At 42.1% G+C, this 24,276-nt stretch overlaps 1 protein-coding gene across 2 annotated transcripts in view; it reads left to right on the top strand.

The window, feature by feature from the left end:
* Positions 1–24,276, top strand: part of LOC119892010 (nuclear receptor subfamily 6 group A member 1-A) — a 96,255-nt gene that overhangs the window by 17,984 nt on the left and 53,995 nt on the right. For both annotated transcript variants that reach the window (XM_038704064.1, XM_038704066.1), the window contains exon 2: positions 3,339–3,386. In XM_038704064.1, the coding sequence (XP_038559992.1) occupies positions 3,339–3,386 (48 nt within the window). The remainder of the gene's footprint in view (positions 1–3,338; positions 3,387–24,276) is intronic.

Genomic DNA, 24,276 nt, shown 5'->3' with positions numbered 1-24,276 from the left:
TGACACAGATAGGGGGATCTGAGGCACCAACAGCCCACACTCTGCACTGGTCTGGATGTGAGTGATGGAGCTCGCCGGGTGCTTTGTAAGTGAGATGTGGACGCCGTGTCTCCAGACGGTGGCCGCACAGATGGCCAGGCTGCTGATTGAGGCGAGATGGGGGGGAGGGAGTGGGTATAAAATAAAGCTCAGACGGCAAGAGGGTAACCAATATGAAGCAAACAGATTGTTGTGGGGTTATTGGTTAGACATAGTCAGATGATATGTCAGGCTTTGTATTAAAAATCAGATTTGGTACTGTCGGTGTGGTCTTGCTCTTTTTGTTTATGATGGACCTTCATTGATTCAGTAGTTAATGTACAGTGGATAAATATTAGGCTACACAAATGGAAAGGTCTTGTCCTAAAATCATTCTAATGACAAGTTTGATAGCCCAAGTACAAGTTTTATTTGGAGAAGTTTGCTTGTTGCTTTCCGCCAACTTATCTGCAGCCACTTCGGATTTGGTAAGGTTCAGGCAAACAAAAAAAACAAAAACACGTAGTTACAGAAAGATTGTCATGTTTTAAAGGAACCAGCGATGAAGACTAGATGCGAACAGTGGTTTTCTCAGCCAATACCAGACACTTTGTAAGCCCAACCATCTGCACTGCACTCTTTTTTTTTTTTTCACACTAGGACAACAAAATGCTACTTCCCCCTTTGCTTCTTAGCGACAGCAGTCATCATAAAAGGAAGTTTTTCCTTGCCTCTGTCGCCTAGTGCTTGCTCTTGATTGGAATTGTTGGGCTTCTGTAAATAACATCACAGAGTACGGTCTAGACCTGCTCTTTTATGAAAAGCGCTCTGAGATAACTGCTGTTGTGATTTGGCGCTATATAAATAAAATTTAATTGAAATTGAATGGAATCACAAAGGTTTGCCTGTCAGGAATAAGATCCTCATTGAGACTTGGTTAGCTTGGCTAGCAAAAAACTGGAAACTGGAGGAAACAGCTAGTCTAGCTCTGAATAATAAATACTTACAAAAAACAGCAAAATACACCATCCAACAACTATAAAGCTGACTTATTTAGACATTGCACCTTGGTTACAGTATGAAAATCTAAAAACCAGAAGTATGAATTAGGAGCTATTTCTGGGGAAATAACATTGATCTAGCATCTTCACCTGCAGGGGGGAGTCTGGGGAGAAACATTTGTTACTTTGTAGCATTGGGTATATTCATACATGATGCTGATATCTGGCATTTTGAGATCATCGGCCGATGATTGCACTCAAGAGGCCAATGAACATCAATGTCACACTTACAGGCAGCCCTGTCAGTGTGGCTGCTGTGGAACAACCGTGTGAGTTTTGGATGGGTGGTATAAAAGTTAGTTTTGAGCCCTAAATGTATTCTGTCACTGTCATCTTTTCTAAATGGCAACATGCTCCTCCCATCCTAGTTGACAAATATATCGGCATTATATTTCGGCTGCCTTAACCTTACTCTCTAAATATTGGCATTAGCCATTGAAAAACTTATCGACCATTAATATGGTATATACATTTTGTCAACAAATCAGGAAACCGTGCACACACAACACAAGCCTAAATGAAATGGGTCCTGAATCAGTTGGAAGTTCAAGACCGTTCCGGATTAAGATGATAATGAACATTGGTACAAAAATGAGCTTCGGACCCCTGTCACCTTTTTGTTTTTTGTGTCAAAAATAGAATTTGACCAGGGCCCCTTGATAAAATAGGCCCTGAAGATGAGGTAAATATGCATGAGCCACCTTATTATTTCAGTTATATTGTACCCCAGTGGTGTTTAATACCAAACAATTAATTGATTAATTAAAATGCCATAAAATAATCTCTACAGAGTGAACCTGGGAGCTTCAGCTTTGGCCCTGGGATAGTTTCACTTTGCTGGTTTATAATCCAGACATGAAAGACACTTCTCCAAGGATGCTATTTGGATTTTTTGTATTTTGCATCCTTTTTCCTATATTTTATTTTTATTTTGCATATTACATTGTCTCTATCTTTTTTTAGTTTTTTGATTCTTTATAAAAACGTTTACCCACTCCTTCTTGAGGTATTGTCTGTTGACAAACATAATGAGGGTTAGAGGACAGAGGGATGTAGCCCATACACTCTTCTTGGGATTGAACAGTCAGAGAGTGAAAAATTGGCTACAAACGGTCAGCCAGTCCAAAGAACCCCCGTAGATGTGTGCTGCCGCTGGAGTTCATGAAACTCAACAACTGAAAGAAAAGGAGGAGCATACACAAACCTTCTGAGTTGTATTCCCAAATCAGGACATTGTTTTTGCTGACACCTTCAGTAGAAGTCAGAGGCAAAGAGAATCATACCTCTCAATATACATATTCATAAACTGTATGAACTTAGAATATTGTGATCCGTGTGTTGCTGCTCGCCCACTGTCAGCCTGGCAGGATGATCATTTGTCTCCTGCAGGCAGATGAGATGTGTTGCCCTCAGTGAGAGCTCTACCCAAGTGCACATCAAGGTGGGAAATAAATCTTTTTAGCTGTATTGAGATTAAACCTGTGCTGTGTACTATTGTGAATAATAAATAATATACACAATCGTGAATAGAACAGTACTATGCCTTTTCATTAAGTACCCTCTGGCTGTTGCTGTAATTTGTGACATTTTAAGTTACACAGGACAGAATTTAAGCAGTTGTGGAGCCTTCAGCAGAGTTTGTCTTACTTCTGTAGGTGTGTATTAGGCTATGTAAACGTCATACTATAATTTAAACCGGGACGTATTAATCGACCAGGAGGTTTTTTTCTACTTTTCCTACAAAAGCAGGCTGATTTAGTGCTTCAATTAAGTCAGTAAACAAGCAGTACTGGTCTCTGCCCCATTAGATTTCTGTCCAACTGTGAACTGTTACTTATTAATCAGTACCGCCACTTTATGTGAGGTTTAACATATAATTCTTGTGCACAAGTCCTGCCCACAAATGCAGCTTGTGCAGGCTGTGCTGGTTTAGACTACTGACATTTTCATTCCACTGCAAGCTCTGCATGTGTCCCTTTCTTTCGTTCATTAAATCCACGTACACAGTTTCACTACAGTAAATACTTAGAACAGCTTGATGACTCTGTATTGCTGTGTGAAAACTGTCTTGATGACTTTCATTTCCTCCTAACCCTCTACAATATGTATTGTGTCTACAGTTTTGAGGAAATGAGCAAAACTGTCTAATAAAGCATACTTTTATAATGATATTAAACTTCTCAATCTCAGTCAGTGTGTGCGTCTCTCTGTGAAAAAACATCCAACAGCTAACCCACCTCTGTGTTTGTTTTTCCCCAGGCTTTTACAGTGACCATCCAGTGGAGTCTGAACAGAATGACAGTATGGGTGAGTAAAAAAACATGCATTTATTCTCAGGTGTGAACTAAGGATAGAGCCTAGTCTGGATATATTCTAGCACAGTACATTTGAACTGACTTCACTTCTTTATTTTTCCCACATCTTTCTTCAGTCATGGAATTATCATGTGACACTAACTGACTTTTCATGACATAACAGCTTTTTAGAAAAACAGAACTTACAAAAACACACTTTCTCTGTCCATCCTACAGTTTATCAGTTTTACTTTCTTGTATTAAAAAGACAATTTGATAGTTGCTCCATCTTGTGGTAAAGTAGCTGTAATGTTATTGAATGGGTTATTATTACCTGTCAAATCCACAAGAGGGGAGTATAAACTCAATAATAATGAAGCAGCTTCTTCTGGAAGTATGATCATCTGGCTCTTCAGTGTGAAATAAAAACAAGATAGTAAAACTGAATGTCTTCAAGTAGCTACATATTTATTATAAGATGATAGAATAAACATCTCTGTTTTCTATTTTGTTCCATTGGATAACCTCTAAGTCTGTGTAGATGTGTGTTAGTTGAGTGGTCAGAGAACAACAACCTCTGAATGAAAGGCTGCAACTCATGCCATCATCAGAACTGGCTCTGCATCATGACTGCGATACGAACCTAAAAAGTGAGATGTAAAAATGTCATAAATGCATGACTCTTGGACCAGAAGAAACTGGGAGCAAAGGGCTAGGGGTGAGGCATTGGTCCAATGTTAAGGTCCAGGTTCAGGCGAAGTTCACTTGGCACTCCCCTGGCTGCCATCACAGCGCCAGGTGGCATCATGGGGGGGTCAGAGGTCGGACACAGTTCAGAAACTGCTGACCTCGCCGTGACTCTGTGCTGACCTGAATGTGTGCAGCTCTCCTCTGGCCTGGGCTTTCTCAGCAGTCCCTCTTTAAACCTGCGAGAGGAGAAAGGAGGGAGGGAGCCGGTCGCTAAGAAGTGGAAGGAAGCCGGAGAGGAACTATTAAACCTACGCACACAGTGAATGGCTGGCATTGTTGCGTGCTACAGGAGAAGGCGTGGATTTATGAGGCTGAGCCTGATTGGGTTGTAAACTTGACTAGGTGGGCTCGTGGCCGCGGCCACTCTCTCTCCCTGCTGGCCTTATTCTCCTCCCAGGATGCCTCGGTGCATGCACTGGGCAAGGGTGATGCTGAGGTCAAGGGGGGCTGAGGCAGGGCTCCTCAGGCTTGTAAATGCTCTGACAGGGGTGGGAATTCAGAGACCCCCATTCAGTGACCAAAAAACCCAGGTCAGGGGCCAAATAGCTGAGTTAGCAACAGCTGTTTAGCCCTGTAGATGAAGTCCCAACATCAACTCGGATATCTCACATGAGAAAGTTTCGATGTTTTTCTCGACCCTTCATCTGAATATTTCTCACTTTAGAGCATCCATCACCATCTTCATAAACCCTATAAACCAATGAGAGTGCAGTGTTTTGGATACAGGTGTAGCTCTTTGGGGTGGTGGTAAAATGCAGGAGTCCATAAAAAATGTATCTGCACACTTATTCACTCACATCTATTTGGATCATTTTTTTTTTTTTTTTTTATTTCTACTGGATATTAATCACTGCTCAGGCTTGTCTTTGTGCTTTTTGCTTAGATGTTCAACTATAGAAAGTGTCTTGAGGCAAATAGCTCATATCCTTTGGATTAAAATCTGTTTTGTGACCTGCTTTACCTCTGCTCTGACCTGGCTCTGTTGTCCCCGAACCCCTCCCCAAATCCAGCAACACAGTTGACCAATGGTTGCTGAATGGGGTTATCAAGATTCTTTGGTGACTACCTCTGTTCATGGTTAATCATTACCAGCTGGTGACAGGACTTTCTCTGCTCAACTTTTGCCCCTGAGTGCTTTTAGTGACGGATCAATATGCAGTTTTCAGTTCCTGCAGTAAACCTTACCCATCATTTCTTGGTAAATGTACACAGTAGGCATGAACATAAAGGTGAAATAATAAATGTGATATATATATATATACCCTAGGATTTCTGTGTTCCGTGTCCAACTGGATAATCAATATGGATGATGGATCTAATTTAAAGAAGCATGATATAGCCAGCCTTCCTGCTGCACTGCACTTTCCAGGCCATAAGGGGGCAGTAGAGCCATGCCTAACCTCATGTGATGTATGATCCCACGTGCCACCTGGACCCAATGAACTCAACACCCATATGGAATTACTTGGCTGGAACCCAGCGCATGCCTTTCCTTTGTCCTCACATAACTGGGCTAACTTCATATGCCTGTGTCCAAAAGTCGTTCAAGATCACCAGGTTTTCATTTTCATACGTGCTACACAGCAGAGCAGTCAAACACTTGATGCCGCTTCAGATCCCTCTCTTTGTTCCTTTTGAGGTGTTTTTTTTTACCTTTTAATGTGGATTTCACTGTTAGCTTAAGGGCAGTGTTGGACTGAAGTGAATGTATAGATAAGCGGATAAAGAATGAAAGGCCACCTTTTTCTTTCACTTGATTTTTCTTTGCTTCTCCCATGGGTGCCTCTGCCTTTTGCACTCCGAACATGGCGTGAGTGCATTTGGGAGCTACTTCTGACCTTGCGCTTTCTTATCATTTTAGCCTTTAATAATTCATGATTAGCCTAGATTTGATTCACCATCCCTTTTTTTTTTTTTTTTTTTTTTTTCTTCGCTTGATGCAACTCGCGTTGGCGTTAGACTCAGGGTCAGCCCGCGGAGTGTTTCCAGGTCAGGGAGAAGTGGGTCATGCTGTTCTCCATGTCAGTGCCTATAACTTCATAGTGTGTGATGACAAAGCCAAACTCCACAGGGATAAACAAGCAGACTTTTGTGTGGCCCTAATATATATGTAGCAAGTCATATCTATCCACCGCATACAGGCCTTTGTAAATATACTGCAGACTTTTAGGAGCTTCATTCATTTATTAAAAGTGTAAGTTGTACGCTTAATAAGAGAATTTATTGTTTAAAAAGGGCCTGTTTTAGTTAATGCCTTTTAATATTTTGGTTTTCACATTTGGCTTCAATTGTTTTGCACTTGCTTACAGTACAAAAATGTGCACTTTTCCAATACTTTATCGAAGACGATAAAGTAATGATTATATACATGTACAGTAATTAGTAAACATTAGATGTGTTTTACACTTTTAAGATTTCTCTGTATATGAGCAGCACTCAAGTTAGACTGTATGTGTATGTAAGTGTGGAGAAATAGTGTTAGTTAGACTCTTTATTAAGACAGTTGAAAGACAAGAAGGGCCCCAGGCTGCTTCCCATTGTCCCCTCTGACACTTTCCCACTGTAAATACAGGAAAAAACATGCCTTTTTGGTCTGCTCTGGCTGGAAAACCTCAATGTGTTTGAAATTTCCCAGCATGTTAACATAACCTTACAGGGCAATTACTGCAAGATTAGTTCCATGTGTCTATATCTCCTCCAATTACATAGTGAAATGGGGTTACGAGGCTGATTAACTTTCCAAGAACTGTGGGCACAGACTGTTTCACTTTTAAAAAATATATATATTTGAGTGGGTTGATTTAAACTTAGGTAAAATGTAGTGTTTCTCCTCTGTGTTACATTGTAGTTACAGTGCATTTGAATGACTGTCCTGTGATTACAAAAGTCCCAGGTACAACCACTACAACAGCCTATTTGTCTTTAAAACTTTACTTGACAGGATTCCCCCTGGCCTTGGAAATGCTGTATTTTCATGGTGTTTGAAGAGGTTCTGTAGACAAGTGAATTTTAGGTCACGGGATATCAGAATATACAAAGAACAGTTGCTTCATGGAACATAGCTGACAGGCTCTTCCCACTTGTTTCGCACATTTGTTGCAATATTAGATTTTCAGCACAAGTGAAGTGAAAAAGCGGGCATTAATAAACAACTACAGAATACAATTTTGAGGTCATGGAAGTGGTGGCACTTAGTAATGGAAAATCAGAGAAAAGTCGTGCAATTTAACATCTGGGTCATGGTGGGAAGCCTGCTTAAGGAAGCATGCTGAACCCCCTAACTGTGAGCTTCGGATAAGACGGACAGCTAAAATGCCTACACTGAGGCTACAGTCAACAAATTTATTTATATTGAATAAAACACTTGTATCACTGGTCTAAAATGTGAAATGATGAAATAATGAAATGATAACCAAAACAAACAAGATGTTCAAACAAGATGTTCAAACTAGAATGTTATGTTAATTGTGATTTTCTACTTCTGCTGAATTTCACAAGATAATGCAATAAACTATGGCCTTTCTTTATATGCCAGCATCTTATCAATATCTGTCCAATGAGAAAATGCATTCTATAAGCTTTATAGGTTCAGATTGTTTTTTAATGTTTTATCCCATTTGCTACAAAGTACCTTGCATAACATTTAATTCAGAACATTATTATATTTTGAAATTATACTGTCTGAAAAAAGACTGGGGGGAAAAAGTCTGCTAATATTCACCTTGTTTAGCTTTTTTTAATCAGACAGTTGCTTATATAAATAAAAAGGCAAAAGGCAAAATTCACGTAAAGCTGCTTGTGTTTAAACATTTAACCTTTCTCAAAGTAATGCAAAAGTTATATCAGAACAAAAATTCAAACAACACCACTCAGTATTAGGTAGGTAGGTTTATTGTCACAATACAACAAGTTGTAGAGTGAAATTGAGTTTTGTAACTCCCTTCAGCTACATAGCAGACAATATACATTAATAAAGAATCAAATCTAGTTAAAAACAAACAACAAAAACCATTTACGGCTGATGCATTGTATTTATATGGGATTTTTTACTACGAAATAGTACCAGTATAGACCTCAGTAAGGATATATATTTTTGCTAGGAAGGTTTACTATGTTTGCTGCATTACAATTTTGCAATGATAAAGCAGACATGTTGTTCACTGTTAATTATCATTTATTACTTCACTTAAGTGTCTGCAAGTTGATTTTGTTATAGAGTACTTGAATGAGTTGAAACTGAAAATGTTGTAATGTGAGGTGCATTTTATGATTTACCCACAAAATAGACATTTTATTACTCACCACAAGTCACACAGATAGTTTTGGTTTACTTGTTCAGATTTTGAGATCACAGACTCAGGTTTCTGCCTCCACCCTAATACAATGGTGCTGAATGGAATCTTGTTTGTGGTGCTCTCAGCACTGAAAGATTACTTGACTCTGGATAACAGACCTTACGGTGAATAGGTTCCACTGGAACTACTTTCTATTGAGGAAATAGTCCCTATAAAAACTGTTGAGAGAATGGACTTTGGATTTTCTGGGAGTATTTTAAATAAAAAAAAATTTTCAGTTGTGCCTTCACTTCTATTATATTTGAACTCTCAGAGCTAAATATCTCAAAACTTGGACAAATAAAACCCAAACTAACTTTGTGTCTTAATACCACCAGTTACAAGTGTGAGCACATGTTTAGTCTAATTTAGGTGAACCTACTCTTCAAAAACAAGCAAAACTGGTAAATGTTGATGGGACAGCTAGTGTTAACTATTTGAAAAATCTGAACTTCAGTGTTAAGATATCCAGTACGGTGACATTAGTACATCAATACACACTGCACACAGTATGCTTGTATTTACCAGTCTTGGCCAGTGTCCATGCAAAACTTGGGTTTACCTTCATTTTCCACTTTACTGTTGGACCACATGTTGTATCAAGTCTTTGGATACACATCAGTTTCTGTCGTCGAACCCTATGGCCATCTGCTCACAGAGGTGTTTGAACCGCAGTCTGCATTCATTGATCAGTGAGTTATTCTCATGTAAACCCACCGACAGCAATGAATGTTTATTGCAGCCTTAAGAGTGACGCTTCCTGCATCACACCTGATCTGGTGCCCGATGAAATGTGTTCCTGGCATTCCACCCAACTGAAGGTCACAGGTTTGATGCATATGTGGTTCTGAATTTTGCTCTGGATGGGCGCAGAACTGAAAAATTCACGATGAATGGCTTCCAGAAAATCCTGTGCCACGGTGTCCCTCAGGGTACAGTCAACGGTCGATGGTTTTGGTTAGAGCTCAAACTCACCGACAGCGTTGAATGTTCACCGAGGGCACCAGCAGGCACTGTTTGTCTCGCCGTTGGTTTATTTGACTTGTCAGAGAAAATCAACATATGACTAACAAAAATCAATCTATGCAGTTTATTTTCTCTTGTTTTCAGGCTCTCTTTGTTGTTGCCATTTGACTCAGACAAGTGGAAAATCACAGAAACTGTCCCATTCTTGTTGGTTCCCTTGCAACACACATACCTAAAATTTCTGCAATTCCAATATAAACACATGTATATATTTTTTAAAGCCTGCTGTGATGGCTGACATGTCAGTGTTTTATATGTCCACCTCAGCCGTCAGCTGATGGAATGGAACAACAATTGAAAATGCAAACTTTGTAGTGCTAATCGTTACGAAAAAGACAGGCTTGACCTAACTGCGTGCTGTGAATATCACAATTGTGTGTGTGTGTGTGTGTGTGTGTGTGTGTGTGTTTCTCTTGGCCTGTGTGGAGCTACTCCATGCCAAAACATGTTACCACCCATGTCGGCATGGAAGTTCAAATGACGGTGATGAAAAGCCAACAGGAGTAAGAAGAGCCGGTGATGCAAAGAGGGTTTGGGTTTCCTCAAACAGCCGTGCAGTCATGATGAACGTCCTCATCATTGTCAGCATCGTCACCTTCTCCAAAACAACCAACAAAACTCTCATCTGTCTCTTCTGAGCCTGTGCTTCTTTCACCACCAGTCTGCAGCAAAAGGAACAAAAACTGTGTGTGTGTGTGTGTGTTGGGGGAAGGGACATTTATGGCATAAATAAAAGGACAGAAGACGACGTCAGTCAGGCTCGTGGAAGGAGGCGAATTGGCACTCGTGTGATCAGAGAACGCCGCTGTGCCCCACAGCTTAAACTAGTGCACTGCAGTGTTGAGCTAGTTAGAGATTACTGTTCCCTTCACCCTGCGCTGAACCTCAGCTACTGCTCTGGGAGTGCGCCTTCCTGTGTTCGCCTCTTTGAGGTTGGAAAATCATGCAGTCATGTTTTATTAATGCTCTCTCTGTCTTTCTCTGCTTTTCTGTCTTTTTCTCTCCTGTTTTGCCTGCTTCCCTCAGCACAGAAGAAGAGATTTGGAACACTGTATTTTGTTTGTTCTGCATCCTCTTTTCACGTAGAATTTTGGCACTTTATGTAGGTTGTGGTTTTGATTTCAAGAGGTTCTGAAACCTGTTAAGGAGGTAGTGAATATATGATGCAACTCATTATAGAGAGATTTGTTGCAGTTATGCAGGATTCGTGTTCTGTTCAATCAGATGGAAAAAGGGAGATTTCGATCTGCAGATTTTCTGTGTTCTCCCCAGGCTTTCAGAAAGAAGCCACACTCTCCTACTTTCTGCATAATGAATGATCACTTTGGGAGGAGAGAGGCACAATTCACTTTCTCCTGCTTTGACACAGTTCACTGACCATGGAGGAGACGTCAATATTACCACAATATAATAATAACTTAAACATTTCTCAATTCCATTTTTCATGAATTATTTTTATTCCCATCGGGTACTTATGGCCAAACAAAAGCCAAGAGGAATTTGCCTTGAAAATAATTTTCACCTTGACTCAAAATAACCAACTGGACAAAGGCTTTTTCATAAATATGTGTATAATGGGTAAAAGTTATTTTCTGGTTTTATGTTGGTACTCCTACTTCAATGTACAAGCCATGGCCAGATATTGTGCTTTTTCTCCCATTTTTTTCTCTCACTAACTAGATGCCCTTTTGGTTCCTTTTCTTTTCAAAAAATATATTCTCCACATTTTCCTAATTCCTCTCTGTGTTTCCTCCCACAGAAAAGGTGAAAGTAATACTTTTTTCAGTCACCCTGGCTCAGGCTTCAATGGCTTCCCTCCTTGGCACTTCTGTTTGGCTTCATGCCCGAGACACACAGAGGCTTTTTTCATTCTCAAACCACCCCCCTTGTTTTTTAATCTGACTTGACTTCCGCTCTCCCTGCACTAGGGAGACATATGGGAAATGTATGTTAACTGACCGCACGCATGCTGACTTATTCATCCGTTTGAGGCGTGGCCGTACTTCCGTATCGGGGTTCTTGATTATACCACTGCTGGCATGGTCCCCAGAAACTTTGCATAACTGACAAACTTGCAAAAGTATAGCTTGTGTAAAAATAGCTGGGCGAGCATGAGAGCCTGACAGGGCCAGAGTGAAGAGTGCAACAGTGTGACTGAACCAGTGTGAACCCTGCGTCGTCAGCACATTCTAGGGGTTGGACAATGAGAAGCACACAGTGTACTCTCTGTCATGTTGCCTGCATAGCTGGCTGGTCTGCAGCCAGGACTCCGTGCTCCCTGAAACAAGGCCAACGCAACGCAGATGCAAAAAATTCAGCAAGATGAGCTCAAATTCTTAAAATCCTTGTATCATACATGACAGTTTATGTTAGGCCTGCATGGATTGGACACGGCATTTTACCTGTTTATTGCGTGAAAAGGTGAATTTGAGGTCAGGGATAAGATTATACAGTACTAAAAACTAGATCCTCACATGCAGAGCTATCAATGTAACCAGGGTGAAGTGGTATGCTTTGGAAAAGATTAAGCCTTCTGAAAGGTTCAAGGACCTAAACGCTGACTAAAATATGAAGACGTGGTCCATGTGGGAATCTATTCTCAGACTACATTCCCAGGGGAATTTAGTTTATGCACCAGGAACAAGTACTTAGTGTTGCATAGACTGTTTCTCTCTGTTAGAGTTGAGGTTCGTCAGTTTCGTTTGGCTAAGCTTCTGGTATAATCAGAAAAATCTTAGCCAGGAACTTAAAATGTTGAGTTAGGAAGTGATCTGGGAGTCCCTGGATTGGAAGATGAATGTATCCACCCATCCAAAAAACCCCAACCTCCACACCCTGACATTCCACCGGTCTGTTACAGTGTAAAACCACCTTCTGTTTTCTTGTCATGGCCCAACCATTTTCATGGGAGAATGTATTTCTTTCACTTTTCGTTTCACATTGTGGCGATTTCACAGAATCTCACAGGCTTGACAAGATAGGCATCTATTCCAGCCACTAGACGTTCAAAACTTGCTTAATATCTGTCCTATTCCTCTCACAGTAGAAATGTTTTGCTCACATAACTGTACCCACAGTTAACCTGACACTTCCAGCATATCTCAGATGCCTGTTCAAAAATACTCAGGCTGGGAGGCTGCCAGCGTATGCGCTCACACACTTTCCCATCCCATCATGCCTCTTGACAATGATTATTATACAATCCACTGGCACTGTGAGACATCTACTAATGGAAGTGGATGAGGAGATTAAATCACTAAAATCACTCGCGCCATGTGTGATCCTCTTTGTGGGCAAACTCAATCAAATTCAACAAATATGCCTTAATTGCTGTGTCAGTCACAAAATAGGCTTTAAGTCAGATTGGACATTTTAATATCTGGTCGAATTAAGAAGTTTATAATGAGATTTAGCAGAGCAGTGGGCGCATGCAGTATCATATTTAACTGTCACACTGCTACGTTTGTTGTCACACGTTTGTAAAGTGGAATGGTCTGTGATATAACAGTGTTGATATAAAATGTGGAAGTCAATAAATAAATTAGGGTTAGATAAATATAAGACACCACTAATGACCTAGCAGTAGCAGAAATGTTCCCCACACATAATGCATAAAATAATATGCAATTTGATGGCTTACCTATTTAGAATTGACAAACTGCTCCAGCTGTTTATTGGAAAACTATAAACTTGTGTGATTCTAGTGAAGCATGCTACTATTCTGTGTGACTGTGGTATAAAGAAATTGGTGATATGTTATGTTACCTTACATTTTAGTCTGTGCAAGCTGATAATGATCATTTTAGTTTCAGTGTGTCCCATGAATTAAATCCAAGACAGGGAAAATACAGATTATCCGTTTTTTTTTTCATTATTTTTCTGGCATGTTTTTTGCCTTTATTTCGCTGGAATCATGGAAAAAGGAGATGACCTGCGACAAAGGCTGCTGCATAGCATTGTAGTGGTTACTGTATGGGTCTCAATGTGCTGGAATCCACCTTATCCTCCTTTAAAGATACAAAATATTGGCGCAAAAAAGCAGAACCCAGAGTATTTCGATTCTGGCATATAGAAACTAAAATTAAAGGAACCCTACCTGTGGAAAAAGCAATAGAATGTTTACAGAACTTTTCTGTCGAGCATGGTTTGACAAGCTTTAGCACAATTGTTTGGATGTTGGGTTGTGTAAAACTGTTTTTGACCATTGAGAAGCCGTGCTGGCTGAACCTGGGTACAGGCAGCAGTGTCCTGGCCAGCTCTGCTCCAGTGTAGGGACTCCTTCAGGCGGAGCGCCAAGCCTTTGCAGAAATGCCCTGCCTCCACGTGCCACGGATCATCCTGCCAAGGCTCCAGGGGTTTCATTTGCAACCTTAACTCTGCTGCCAGCTACTTTCTCAGCATTAACCCGCTACTCTGTGTTGGCGGTGTGACATACTGTTTTCTCCTCAATTCCACCTTGCTGCAGCTAGTATCCTTATTTTTTTCAGAGCTGATTGATGTGCCTTTCTGTCTGCCCTGTTTTCCTCTCTCTGCTGTGCACCTTTGAACCCAGTGTAGATGCACTTGATCACGTCACGTCAGTCTGGCTCTAGTTGACTTATCAACTCCTGCAGCATGGCCGAGAGAACTGCACTGTATGTCACACTGCTCTCTCTTCTCCAAAGCTTTGTCAACTCTTTTCTCTCTCATTTCTGTCATGAGCGCTGAGGCTGGTGAATATGTATCCCAGGCTCTTTTCGCAGCGTTTTTGAGGATCTCTAACAAAGCGAGATGAGAGAACCCTTTGTGGTTGTCTTCTGGATTTAACCGTGACATTTCTCTGGAGCCTGCTGCCACTTTTTATCTTCAACAGACTTTATCCCCAGGTCAGACTTGCGGCCCCTTTTGAATGCTGGCATTGTCAAAGCTCACACCCAAAATCCTCGCCCCAGCTATCATATTTCGTTATTCGGGAACTCAAGTCAGTTTGAATATCAGGGCCGTAATTGAGTCATTAAAGCACAACAAAAATATCTTGCCAAACACAAACAAATGTATCCTTAAGGAAACCCAAACAAAAGGTTATGTAACGCTCACTTATGGCACATAATCCACGCTTAATCTGTCGGGTCGACGCAGTGCAGTGGTGGGATCGTCGGCAAGCACGGTGATCAGCGTTTCCCTCGTCTGCCTGCCGCTGGAACTCGCTGCACCCTGGACTGCAGTAATGAACAGCAGGGAGCAGAGAACCGGGCCATCACCATGATCCTCATCATCTTAAAACACCCTCCGTTTCCTGCACCCACCCCACCCACAAAGAAGGGAAGCCTCACGCTGCAGGACTCAGAAATAGCATAGAGCAGGGAAGAAGAGGAGTGAAAATCACAGGCGGCAATTCTGATTTCACATTTCTGTTATCAGCGGGAACCAGCAGAGTGAGCCAGCATGGGAATGACCTGGATACTGATCGTCCTGTATTCTGCCCAGATGCTGCCTGTGCCACCTTACGGCCAGACAGCAGCCAATCCTTCAGCAGCTACCAGTGCCGCAGCATAAACACAAAAGACAATGGAAGATACGCAAAGTACAAAATTTGTACCTTGAATTGCTTCATTTTTCCATCTGTCTGGCGTGATTAACCATAGCACCTTTCTACACAACGCTGTCCTCCATCTTAGCTCCAGTTAAAATCCGAGCCCATAATGCTGTCATTGTTAGCACCTTGCTACACCTACTAGACTAAACAAGGCCATTATACTCTCTTTTTTGTCAACGCTGCCAATTTATGCCCATAAAGACATTATCAATTTTTTTAGCGTGAAAAACATTACAGAACATCGCGCCCTGTCCCAGTAGGGGAGCGTGTCGTTGCATTGCACCAGCAGGGACACTTTGTCCTTAATGCGCTGTACCATGCTTTGTGCTCTGTTGACCTAATCAGCCCCGCCTAAGCCAAAGTTAAGCTCATCTTTTTGTTCTTCTGTGTTTATGAAAGACAGGCCACCGTTCACTCCACTGTGGATAAAACACATGGAGCTCATGTATGATATTTTTAGAGATGCATAAATGCACAATTTTCCACGGCAGACGAACACTGCGGTATAAGTCGGGGATGTTTGAGACGAACATTGCGGCGGTTTGAATTGGCTGAGCCTATGCATAGCAGTTCGACGATGTGCAGCAGAGTTGTTGAGACCAGTGCTTTGGAGAGTTGCTCAGAGACTTAACCCTCCTCCCGGCACCTTCCTCCTCTCTAGCAGAGGAAAATCTCTGCTGAATTCATGTCTCCTTTCAGATTTCTAAGAGGCGTTAAACCTTTCTGGATTAAAGAAGGTAATCTGACAGGCGGAAGATTGTATTAGCTGGAGTGTTGGCAGAGCTTTTAATTTCTCCTCTCTTTTCATTTTCCCCTCTCAGCCTGCCTCTCCTGCTGACCTGCTAGATGGCATTATTGTGTTTTTCTTTTGAATTACAGCAAAAACATCCACATCTTCCTACTATTCACTCTCTTCTCTCCCTCTCACACGCTCTCTATCCCACTCTTTCCATATCTCTCTTCATCCGCTCTCTCCTACCTCTCTCCCAGGCTCTTCCAGCAGTGACAGCATACTTGTGTGAACCCATGATTTATCATTTGCTAATCCGTGATGATTATGGAGCTTTCCACAAGGCCCTTATCTGTTGCTGAGCCCGCTTTTCACTCCATAGCTGCCAATTATCTTTCAAGCAGCCTGCAAACAGACCTGTCTCTGCCAGCCAGCTGCAGAACCGCCACCGAGGCCTCTTATGCTTTATATACCTAAGTATGCATGCACGGGCGCACCAATGACAGGCTGCCTGGGTACATGTATTTTTGATCAGAGTGCTTGTTGAAATGTCAGACTGAAAGATGAAATTCAACACTGCATTTTGTAAATGTTTCACCTAAAGCTTAAACTCACATTCAGCATCACCTGGAGAGGGCAGAACATAAAACTGCAGCTGAAAAGCAACCTGCCTCATGGACACTTAAACTGCCTGACAAACTGGAACCAGCCATGGCATTACTTCACTCAAGGATAAAAGACAAATACAAACAACCAGCTGATATGAGATCCCCGCCCGATTCATTGTGGTGATAAATGCAATTTTTTAAGCTGTTGATCTGAATTTTCCTTCTGGACAGCTCTTAATGCGGAGAGCTGATATTAATTGAGTTACGTGCTGCTTTTGGCTAAACATAAAGCACAGAGGATGCTCTGTCACAAGCAATAAGTAAAATTATTTGACTTGACATCCCGAAGCTTAGATATTAGTATATTAGTATCAAGGTCAACATTCTGCTAGCGTGCCAAATTTACCACCCACACCAGGCCGAGAGCCGCGATGATGATGCCTCACTGTGACTCATTCAACACTTCCTGTAGGCAGACGGCAGGACAGCCAAGGTTGGAGCATGACAGCATGAGGTTACCGGGAGTGAGGCCTTGCCCACGGGGAGGGTATGCAGATCACGGCGCGCTCAGCTGATGTGGCGTCCAATTGTCAGTGTAATGGGAAGTGACGTGCACATCAGAGCAATGTGGGTCAGAGCGCCAGACGACCAGCCTGCGGCCTGTATCTGCTCCGCCTGTCTAATCTGCTGTATCCCGACCAGACGAGACTCTCTAATCGACCCTGATATTCACTGAACACACATTACCATCTCCCCTCATACTCAGGAACGCAAACACACTCGCGGCACGGAGAGAGTTCTCTATCTGCCACATTTAAGAGATTCAAATGTAGTGGGTGTAGGAAGAAAGAATGCAATTCTCTTGTAAGACTTTGGATCATTATTTAATTGTGAAGGAGGTAGGGAACAACCTTGTAAAAAAGAAATAGACATGCACAGTACTCGCTCCTCTTGCTGTTTAAGTCGAGCATGGCTAAAGGCTCCAGCAAATATCATTTTGGGCAAATTGGCAGGCCAATTTCTTTTTTTGGACTTCATCTCCCCATCTCTGTTCTCATCCTTTGATGTAATGATCAGTATATTTATAATATTGTCCACGCCTTCATGGGTTTTGAAATATAATTATGCAGAAGGCTAAATATAAAAGCCGGGGTCTGTGGTTCACCTGCAGTGTGATATGGATTGAGCTGTGATTTTTCAACAGGGGAAAATGAGTCGGATGGACAAAGAGCTTAATAAGATTCCCATGACATAGTCAGGGGCTGGCGTCTGAAGGGAGGAAGAGGAAGGGAAGGGAAAGGCAGGGGGAACAGGTTAGGCAGAAAGCAGCGGTGGTGGAGGGTAAAAAAAGTGCAAATTTTTGCGAGTGTTTGCTTAGCACCTGTGTACGGACCTCAGTCGTAGCCAGAGGGACGGGACATATGAGGGCCATGAAGTGTTTTGACATTTTCTACTCAGACAGGTTGACGGTTTTTTTACGGCCGGGGGAAGAGGCCCGTTGGAGTTCAGCCTGTGCGAATCTGCCTCTGCCTCTGCCTCATCAAAGGCAGTAATTTCCTGTTCATTTCAGGCCCCCATCCCCCAACCCAGAGCTCTTGTCTGCTAATCCCACCCCTGCAAACTGCCCCCCCTCCCCCAACCCCCACCCCGGGCCCCCCTGCTGGTGTCCTGCCCGCCTGTGCTTCAGCTTGCTACACTCCAGGGCTGGGGACTGGGAGGCTATGCGCTTTGTGTCAGCAGGCTCGCGGCTGAGCACTAACAAATCCTCATTGTCCCGCGCGGGAGTGGTGACAGAGGAGGAGGAGGGGGCCATCGCTGTCTGGATTCTATTCAAATCCAGGTACACACACAGGCCTGGGAGGCAGCAAGGGGTGCAGAGGGGCTTATAGAACTCCAAGCCTGGGACCAAAGTCCATCCAAAACCTGGACCGGGGTGCGGGGTCACAGGAGACGCTTACACAACTGGTGCCTTCTCTTAACTGACAGACGTTATTAGCTAATCAACAAGGGATACTGGACTTCACAAAACCATCATGGTTTCAAAATACTACTGAGCAATTTCAGGGAAAAAAAATAAAATCCCTCAAGTTCACCTCCACAGAGTCCAAGTGTTATCATTTTGCCAGCAAAGAGCTTTGGCTACCTGTAATCCTTAAACAAACTAAAGTTTGTGCTGTCACTAACAGGGTGTTTTTTGTCTCATTTGGGGACACAGCACTCTTGTATTAAAGGCTGTATGTAGGCTGAAGTGCATAGTTTAGAAGCATGTGTTTCAGTGACGGCTTCACTGAAAGGCTCTGTTGATTGGGGTTATGGAGGGTATGACAGCCATTGCTAGTGTTGAGGGCTGAGATGTGTATCTGGTTAACAAGACTGTACATGTAGAGGCATTTCAGAGAATGAGTTGTACTCTGCTTTCAGCCTGAGAGCCTCAGACTTGCTACATGCAGTACACACATGCACTCAGTTTTTTTTTTTTTAAAAGGATGTTTTGCAGACCACGGCCAGGACTGTTGTTTTTGTTTTGTTAATCTGAATTTGTGACATAAGTTAAAGTCATCACTTGTTTTTCTGTTCCTATAGCAGCTGTGTGTAGCTGCTTTTTCTCGTCATCACCAGCACTTAGATATATGAATCCAGACTTATTTATGTGTGTGTTGTTTGTTCATCCCGGCGTTAAGCCTTTGTGCTGTCTGTGAATGTGTTTTTCTGAAGGGGGGACTAAAGCAGCAGCCGTGTGTACATCTGTGATCCTGGGCGATGTTTTTCTCAGTTGTTGCTACTCCTTGACGCACTCAGCTTTTTGCGGTGGATTAAGAGCTTTGGACAAAAGCAGACTGGGACAAAAAAAAATATAGGGACGGCCAGTATTTCCTGTCACTAAATACATTCCAAACCCAGCGACCCCCACGCAAGCCGGCGGGGAAAACCAACGAAAAAGGGAATAGAAAAAAACAACCTCTGTGAAAATTACAGTCTCTCCTATTCTTCCCCTTTTGTTGCTGCCTATATTTAACCACCTCCTACATTAACACTTCCTCTGCTGCATTTTCTTCCCTTCACCTAGTAGTAGTTTTCGTTAACTCTAGCAAGTCATTGACACTAGCTTTTTGAATTTTTGATGTGGAACCATCGGCACTTTACAAAAGGCACTGGACAAGATTTCTACACAAACATGTGCTGAAAGATTTTCACAGTGATGCAAGGGAAATTATTTTTAGCTCATTCAACTGATGCCTCAACTGCCGGAGTTTTGACCTGCAAAGCATGCTGGGGTTTCTCAAAGTGGGAGAGGGCGAGGTGCAAGGTGAGCACTTTTAGAGGCAGTCATGAAGTGAAGCATGGTCACCCCTAACCCCAAACGCTAAAGGCGGGGCATCCCCTCCCTTCATGGAGCGAAGCAGCAGCTGGCTGACCTGTCCCTCCACTGCAGCCTCTAATGGCTGACCTGCCCTGTCTGGACGGCCCTGCTCGCTTTTGTCTACTGTCTGGCTCAGTTCCTCCCAGTCAAACACTGCTACTGACTACCGCAGTCCACATTCCCACAGAGCAAGCTTTAGAAAAAAACACACACGCAGACAGACATATACACACACACACACACACACACACACACACACACACACACACACACACACACACACTTGGCACACTTTGTCCTGCACACACAATGTCTCTGTCTCCCTCTCTCTTGCACATACATCCTTTTCAAAACTCTCCCACACACAGCGCCTCTGTCTGGTTTCATACACACACACACGCGCGCACAGTTTTAGACAAACTGTACCAACCACAAATGCTCTCATATACTGCATGAAGAATTAAAAATGTCTTTGTGGCTGCTATAAGTGAAAATAAAAACGTATATTTATACATTAACATTTGTAGAAATAGAGTAGTTGTTCAATGATATTTTGAATGTATTTTTTTTTTTTTTAATGAGTCAAGTGTTTAGTCAGTGAAGCTGGAAATGAAAAGAGGATCAGTTCAAATACTCACCCAAAGCGTGGTCAAAAGTTCGACGGCATGAATCTGTGGTGACTGGATGGTAGGGGGAAAAAAAATCAAACACGAGAGAGTGAAAAGCTTCCATATTTGGGGAGAAACCTTGTGTAGACGGGCTGAAAAGTTGCTGCTAAAATGAGTTGAACGGGTTCCTCTCTCTGTCTGTCTGCCGTCTCTCTCCGCGTCTCTCCCAGACTCATACACACTTGCGGATACACACTCCTGACACACAAGTCTTTCAGTCTGATCTCCCTGCCTCTAGTGGGAACTCAGCCAGTAGTTTGCAAATACAAGTGCCTTACAAATCTCTCTGTCTTTCTCTGTCTCTCTCTTGCCCTCCCTCCCTCTCTCTCCTTCCGTGGTTCTACATAGGTAAACAAGCACACGTATTCCCCCATGCATGCAACTCCCTTTCACAAACACACGCACACACACAAGAGCCTGGCTACGACGCAAGTTATTGAACTGCTCCACATTTTCTTGCATGCACTATATATGAGGCAGTTGATGGACAGCAGCACATAGTCATGTGTGGAGTGAAGGCTGCTGTGATTGGTTTAAGGCCTGGGAGTTGAGGGGGGGCAGGGGGCGCTGTGATTGGTCTGAGCTCAGACCATTGAAGATTTAAGGCTTCTCTATTGAATGGCTGCCTCTCTGGGTGGAGTTTGGATGACGCTGTTCAGGAGGGGGGGGGAAGCAACATCCTGAGAGTTTTGAGCCTTTATTGGAGTTTTAACTGCTGTGGTTGGACAGAATGGAGGTATTAAGATATGCTTATCACACTTGAGCAGCTGAAACCAATTAAATAATTAACCAATAATGAATTCATCTTTAATCTTTAAATCTTAATTTAAGTCTTTTTATCAATAAATATATATATACTTTTTCTTTTTTTTTTTTGTATTTTACAGACTAAACAATTAATTGATTAACTGATTAATCAGAAAAAGAATTGGTAAATTGAAACCAGTGAAAATAATCATCATCAACTTGCATCCCTAATTTTGGATGTATACCTTGGTTAAATGTGTCATTAATATTGAGGTAAATGAGTGAATATAAAATCTTGTCTGCTTTCCATGCATCCATTTAAGAAACATGTTTCACCAAAGAATCTCGGACAAGCTCTGATTTGACAAGCTTTTGAGGAACACTAAAACAATGCAAGGCTAAATCTTAATGTGAAAGGTGAGTATTGTCTGGACTAGGTAGGTGGGTAGGTTTATTGTCGCAATCTAACAAGTTATAGAGTGAAATTGAGTTTGTAACTCCCTTCTGCTACGTAGCAGACACTATACATTAATACAGAATCAATTATAAAAATGGTAAACAGAAATAAACTATCATCACTGGAGCAGTGCTGAGGATGAATTAGAGTTTAAGAGTCTGATAGCTTGGGGGGAAAAAAGCTGCTCTGCAGTCTGGTGGTGCGGCAGCAGAAACTTCCATATCTCTTCCCAGAAGGCAGCAGGGTGAACAGGCTGTGGCTGGGGTGGGTACTGTCCTTTAGAAACCTTTGGGCTCTACAGGCACCTCACCGATATCACTGATGCTCGGGAGGTGGGTACCAATTATTTTTTGAGCAGTTTTAATCACCGACTGCAGAGCCTTCCGGTCCTGGGCCGTGCACATCCCATGCCAGTTTGTGATGTTTCCAGTCAGGATGCTTTCTATTGCTCCTCTGTGAAAGCTGACAAGAACTTGGCACCGGAATTTGGCCTTCTTAAGCTTCCTCAAGTATATAGTCTAGACTGAAATGTAGACTAGGGCTGGATATTGAACCTATTGATACTTCTTAGAACTGACCAAATTGTGCTATGTTGGAATTTAATTTCTGATCACATTTGTAATCTACTTTCTTATTCTTTGATATAGTTGCCATTCAAAGTCCTCCATTACTCACACACATGTTTCGCTTATTGTTACGTGACCTGGATGTTTGAGCTTAACTGTACAGGATGACGTATGTGCAGAGTTTGACACTAGTAGGCGGTTTTCACATTCAGCTGTTGAAGTGTTAAAGTTTCTCTGGGCTAACCTGAAATCTCAGTTTAACACGTGGACATATCAGCAGGATTTTGTGACAGCTCAAGTAGTTTGCGAGCCAATCATGGTCGAGGATGAAATTTACAAAAGGGTGCTGTGGTCACTTGAAGACCCCTGTGCATGTGCATTGTGAATTTACTTGTCAGTGAAGCAGCAGACATCTTCTGTCCAGTAGTTACAATTTTGAAATGAAAAGTATTTGCATATTCATAGATTTTGAATATTTCACTGAGGGAAAAGCAATTTCACTTTTATTGATAAGGCTTAGCCAGGACAAATGTTTCTAGAGCACCATAAAATCTACATAAAAAGCCACATTGCTCAAAGATATTTTACTCTCTCTGTTTTGTACATTTTGTTCTATATTTAGTAAGCCAGGTAGTGTTTGTCAGTTTATGGGCAGGGCTTACTTTGATCTAGCTACACAGAGCTTTGATAAGTCTATTAGTGCTCTGCCTATTTAATTTGAAATCATACAAAAATGCAAATTGTGTTATGGAAGTAATTTTTGTGTTGAAGTGTCCTCATAACTCTAGTAAGACAAACGTGTGTGTGTGTGTGTGTGTTTTCCTTCCCCCTGAGTGATGACGGCATAGCGAGGCCTGGAGCGCCGCCAAGTGCTTTCATTCACACCTGATTAGATCACTCTGACCTGGATAACATGCAGCGCTCCACGCTTGGCAACACGCTGCCACACAATCCTTTTGCCTTTACAAAATACTGCTCTGGCACAGATTGCCTCCCAGTTAGTCTGAGATGATATTAAAGCCGATACCTCTGAACTTACATGTTGTTTACTCACCTGAATCACATCATCACTCTCTACATTTACACCCATACAGATCTGTTCTCACCAGTTTCGGCAAACTTAAACACTCAATTATCTGTTCTGTCTGAATTACTTATATTGTATTTCAGTACATCGAATCACAAAATACAGATTTGGTGTCACTAAAATGTCTTTCTTTTTCTACTGTCTGACATTATGCTGGAGAGGTAGTGTAATATTTGGGGACAACTTCTGTTCTGAGTCACCAGTGATGATTTATGCATTTTGGACATTTCGTTATTTCTAGAATTGTGTTCTGTTACAGAAAAGGCTGTTAATTGAAGGCTTCTTTTAGAATTTAAATTTTTTCTAAAATACATATTTTACTTGTAGGAAATTAGGGGCTGCCTATTAGCTTGCCCTTCAAAGAGCTAGCATTCATATTTATAACAGAGCATTGAGGTCAGAAAGGTCCGCCCCAGGTATATTTTTTACGAGTTGTCCATTATAAAATAAATTTGGAGACCGCTACTCGGAGATCATCCTCGACATTCAATCGCTATCTGTATTTATTTTTAAGGTACATCAGTGCCGAAAAAGTCTTTTTGGCAAACGGCATCAGCACATCCAAAGCAGCCTTGGATAGTTGTGGGTATTTCCTCTCAACTGAAATCCAAAAGTCAGCCAGCTTCTCGGAATTAAACGCTGTCTCCAAGGTTCGGTTGCTTGACAGTTCAACCAATGCGTCCTCCAGGTCGGATGTCAGATGATTTGCCCTCGTTACACGTAATGGTAATCTTATCCAGTCATTTTGTTCTGGAGCTGTTTCCTCTTGGAAATACCTGTTGAGGTGTTCCAGGAGGGCTTGGAGGTGGGTAAGTGATTCATATATCACGACCCACCTCCAAGCCCTCCTGGAATGAATCCTACATTTCAACTCGCTCAATCCATCGCTGGATTTTTCTTGTGAATGCGTGGATTTTATCATTCTGCGACATGACATTCTGCTTGTTTTTTCACCTTACAGTGACACATTAAGTCCATTCAGTTTTTCAAATAT

The sequence above is a fragment of the Micropterus salmoides genome, unplaced genomic scaffold, assembly GCF_014851395.1.
Source record: "Micropterus salmoides isolate LMB-PRFRI ecotype aquatic unplaced genomic scaffold, ASM1485139v1 Ms_hic_scaffold_7, whole genome shotgun sequence".
In the NCBI taxonomy this organism is placed as follows: domain Eukaryota; kingdom Metazoa; phylum Chordata; class Actinopteri; order Centrarchiformes; family Centrarchidae; genus Micropterus; species Micropterus salmoides.
The sequence above is the reverse complement of the archived record's forward strand: the minus strand, read 5'-3'. Positions and strand labels throughout refer to the sequence as shown.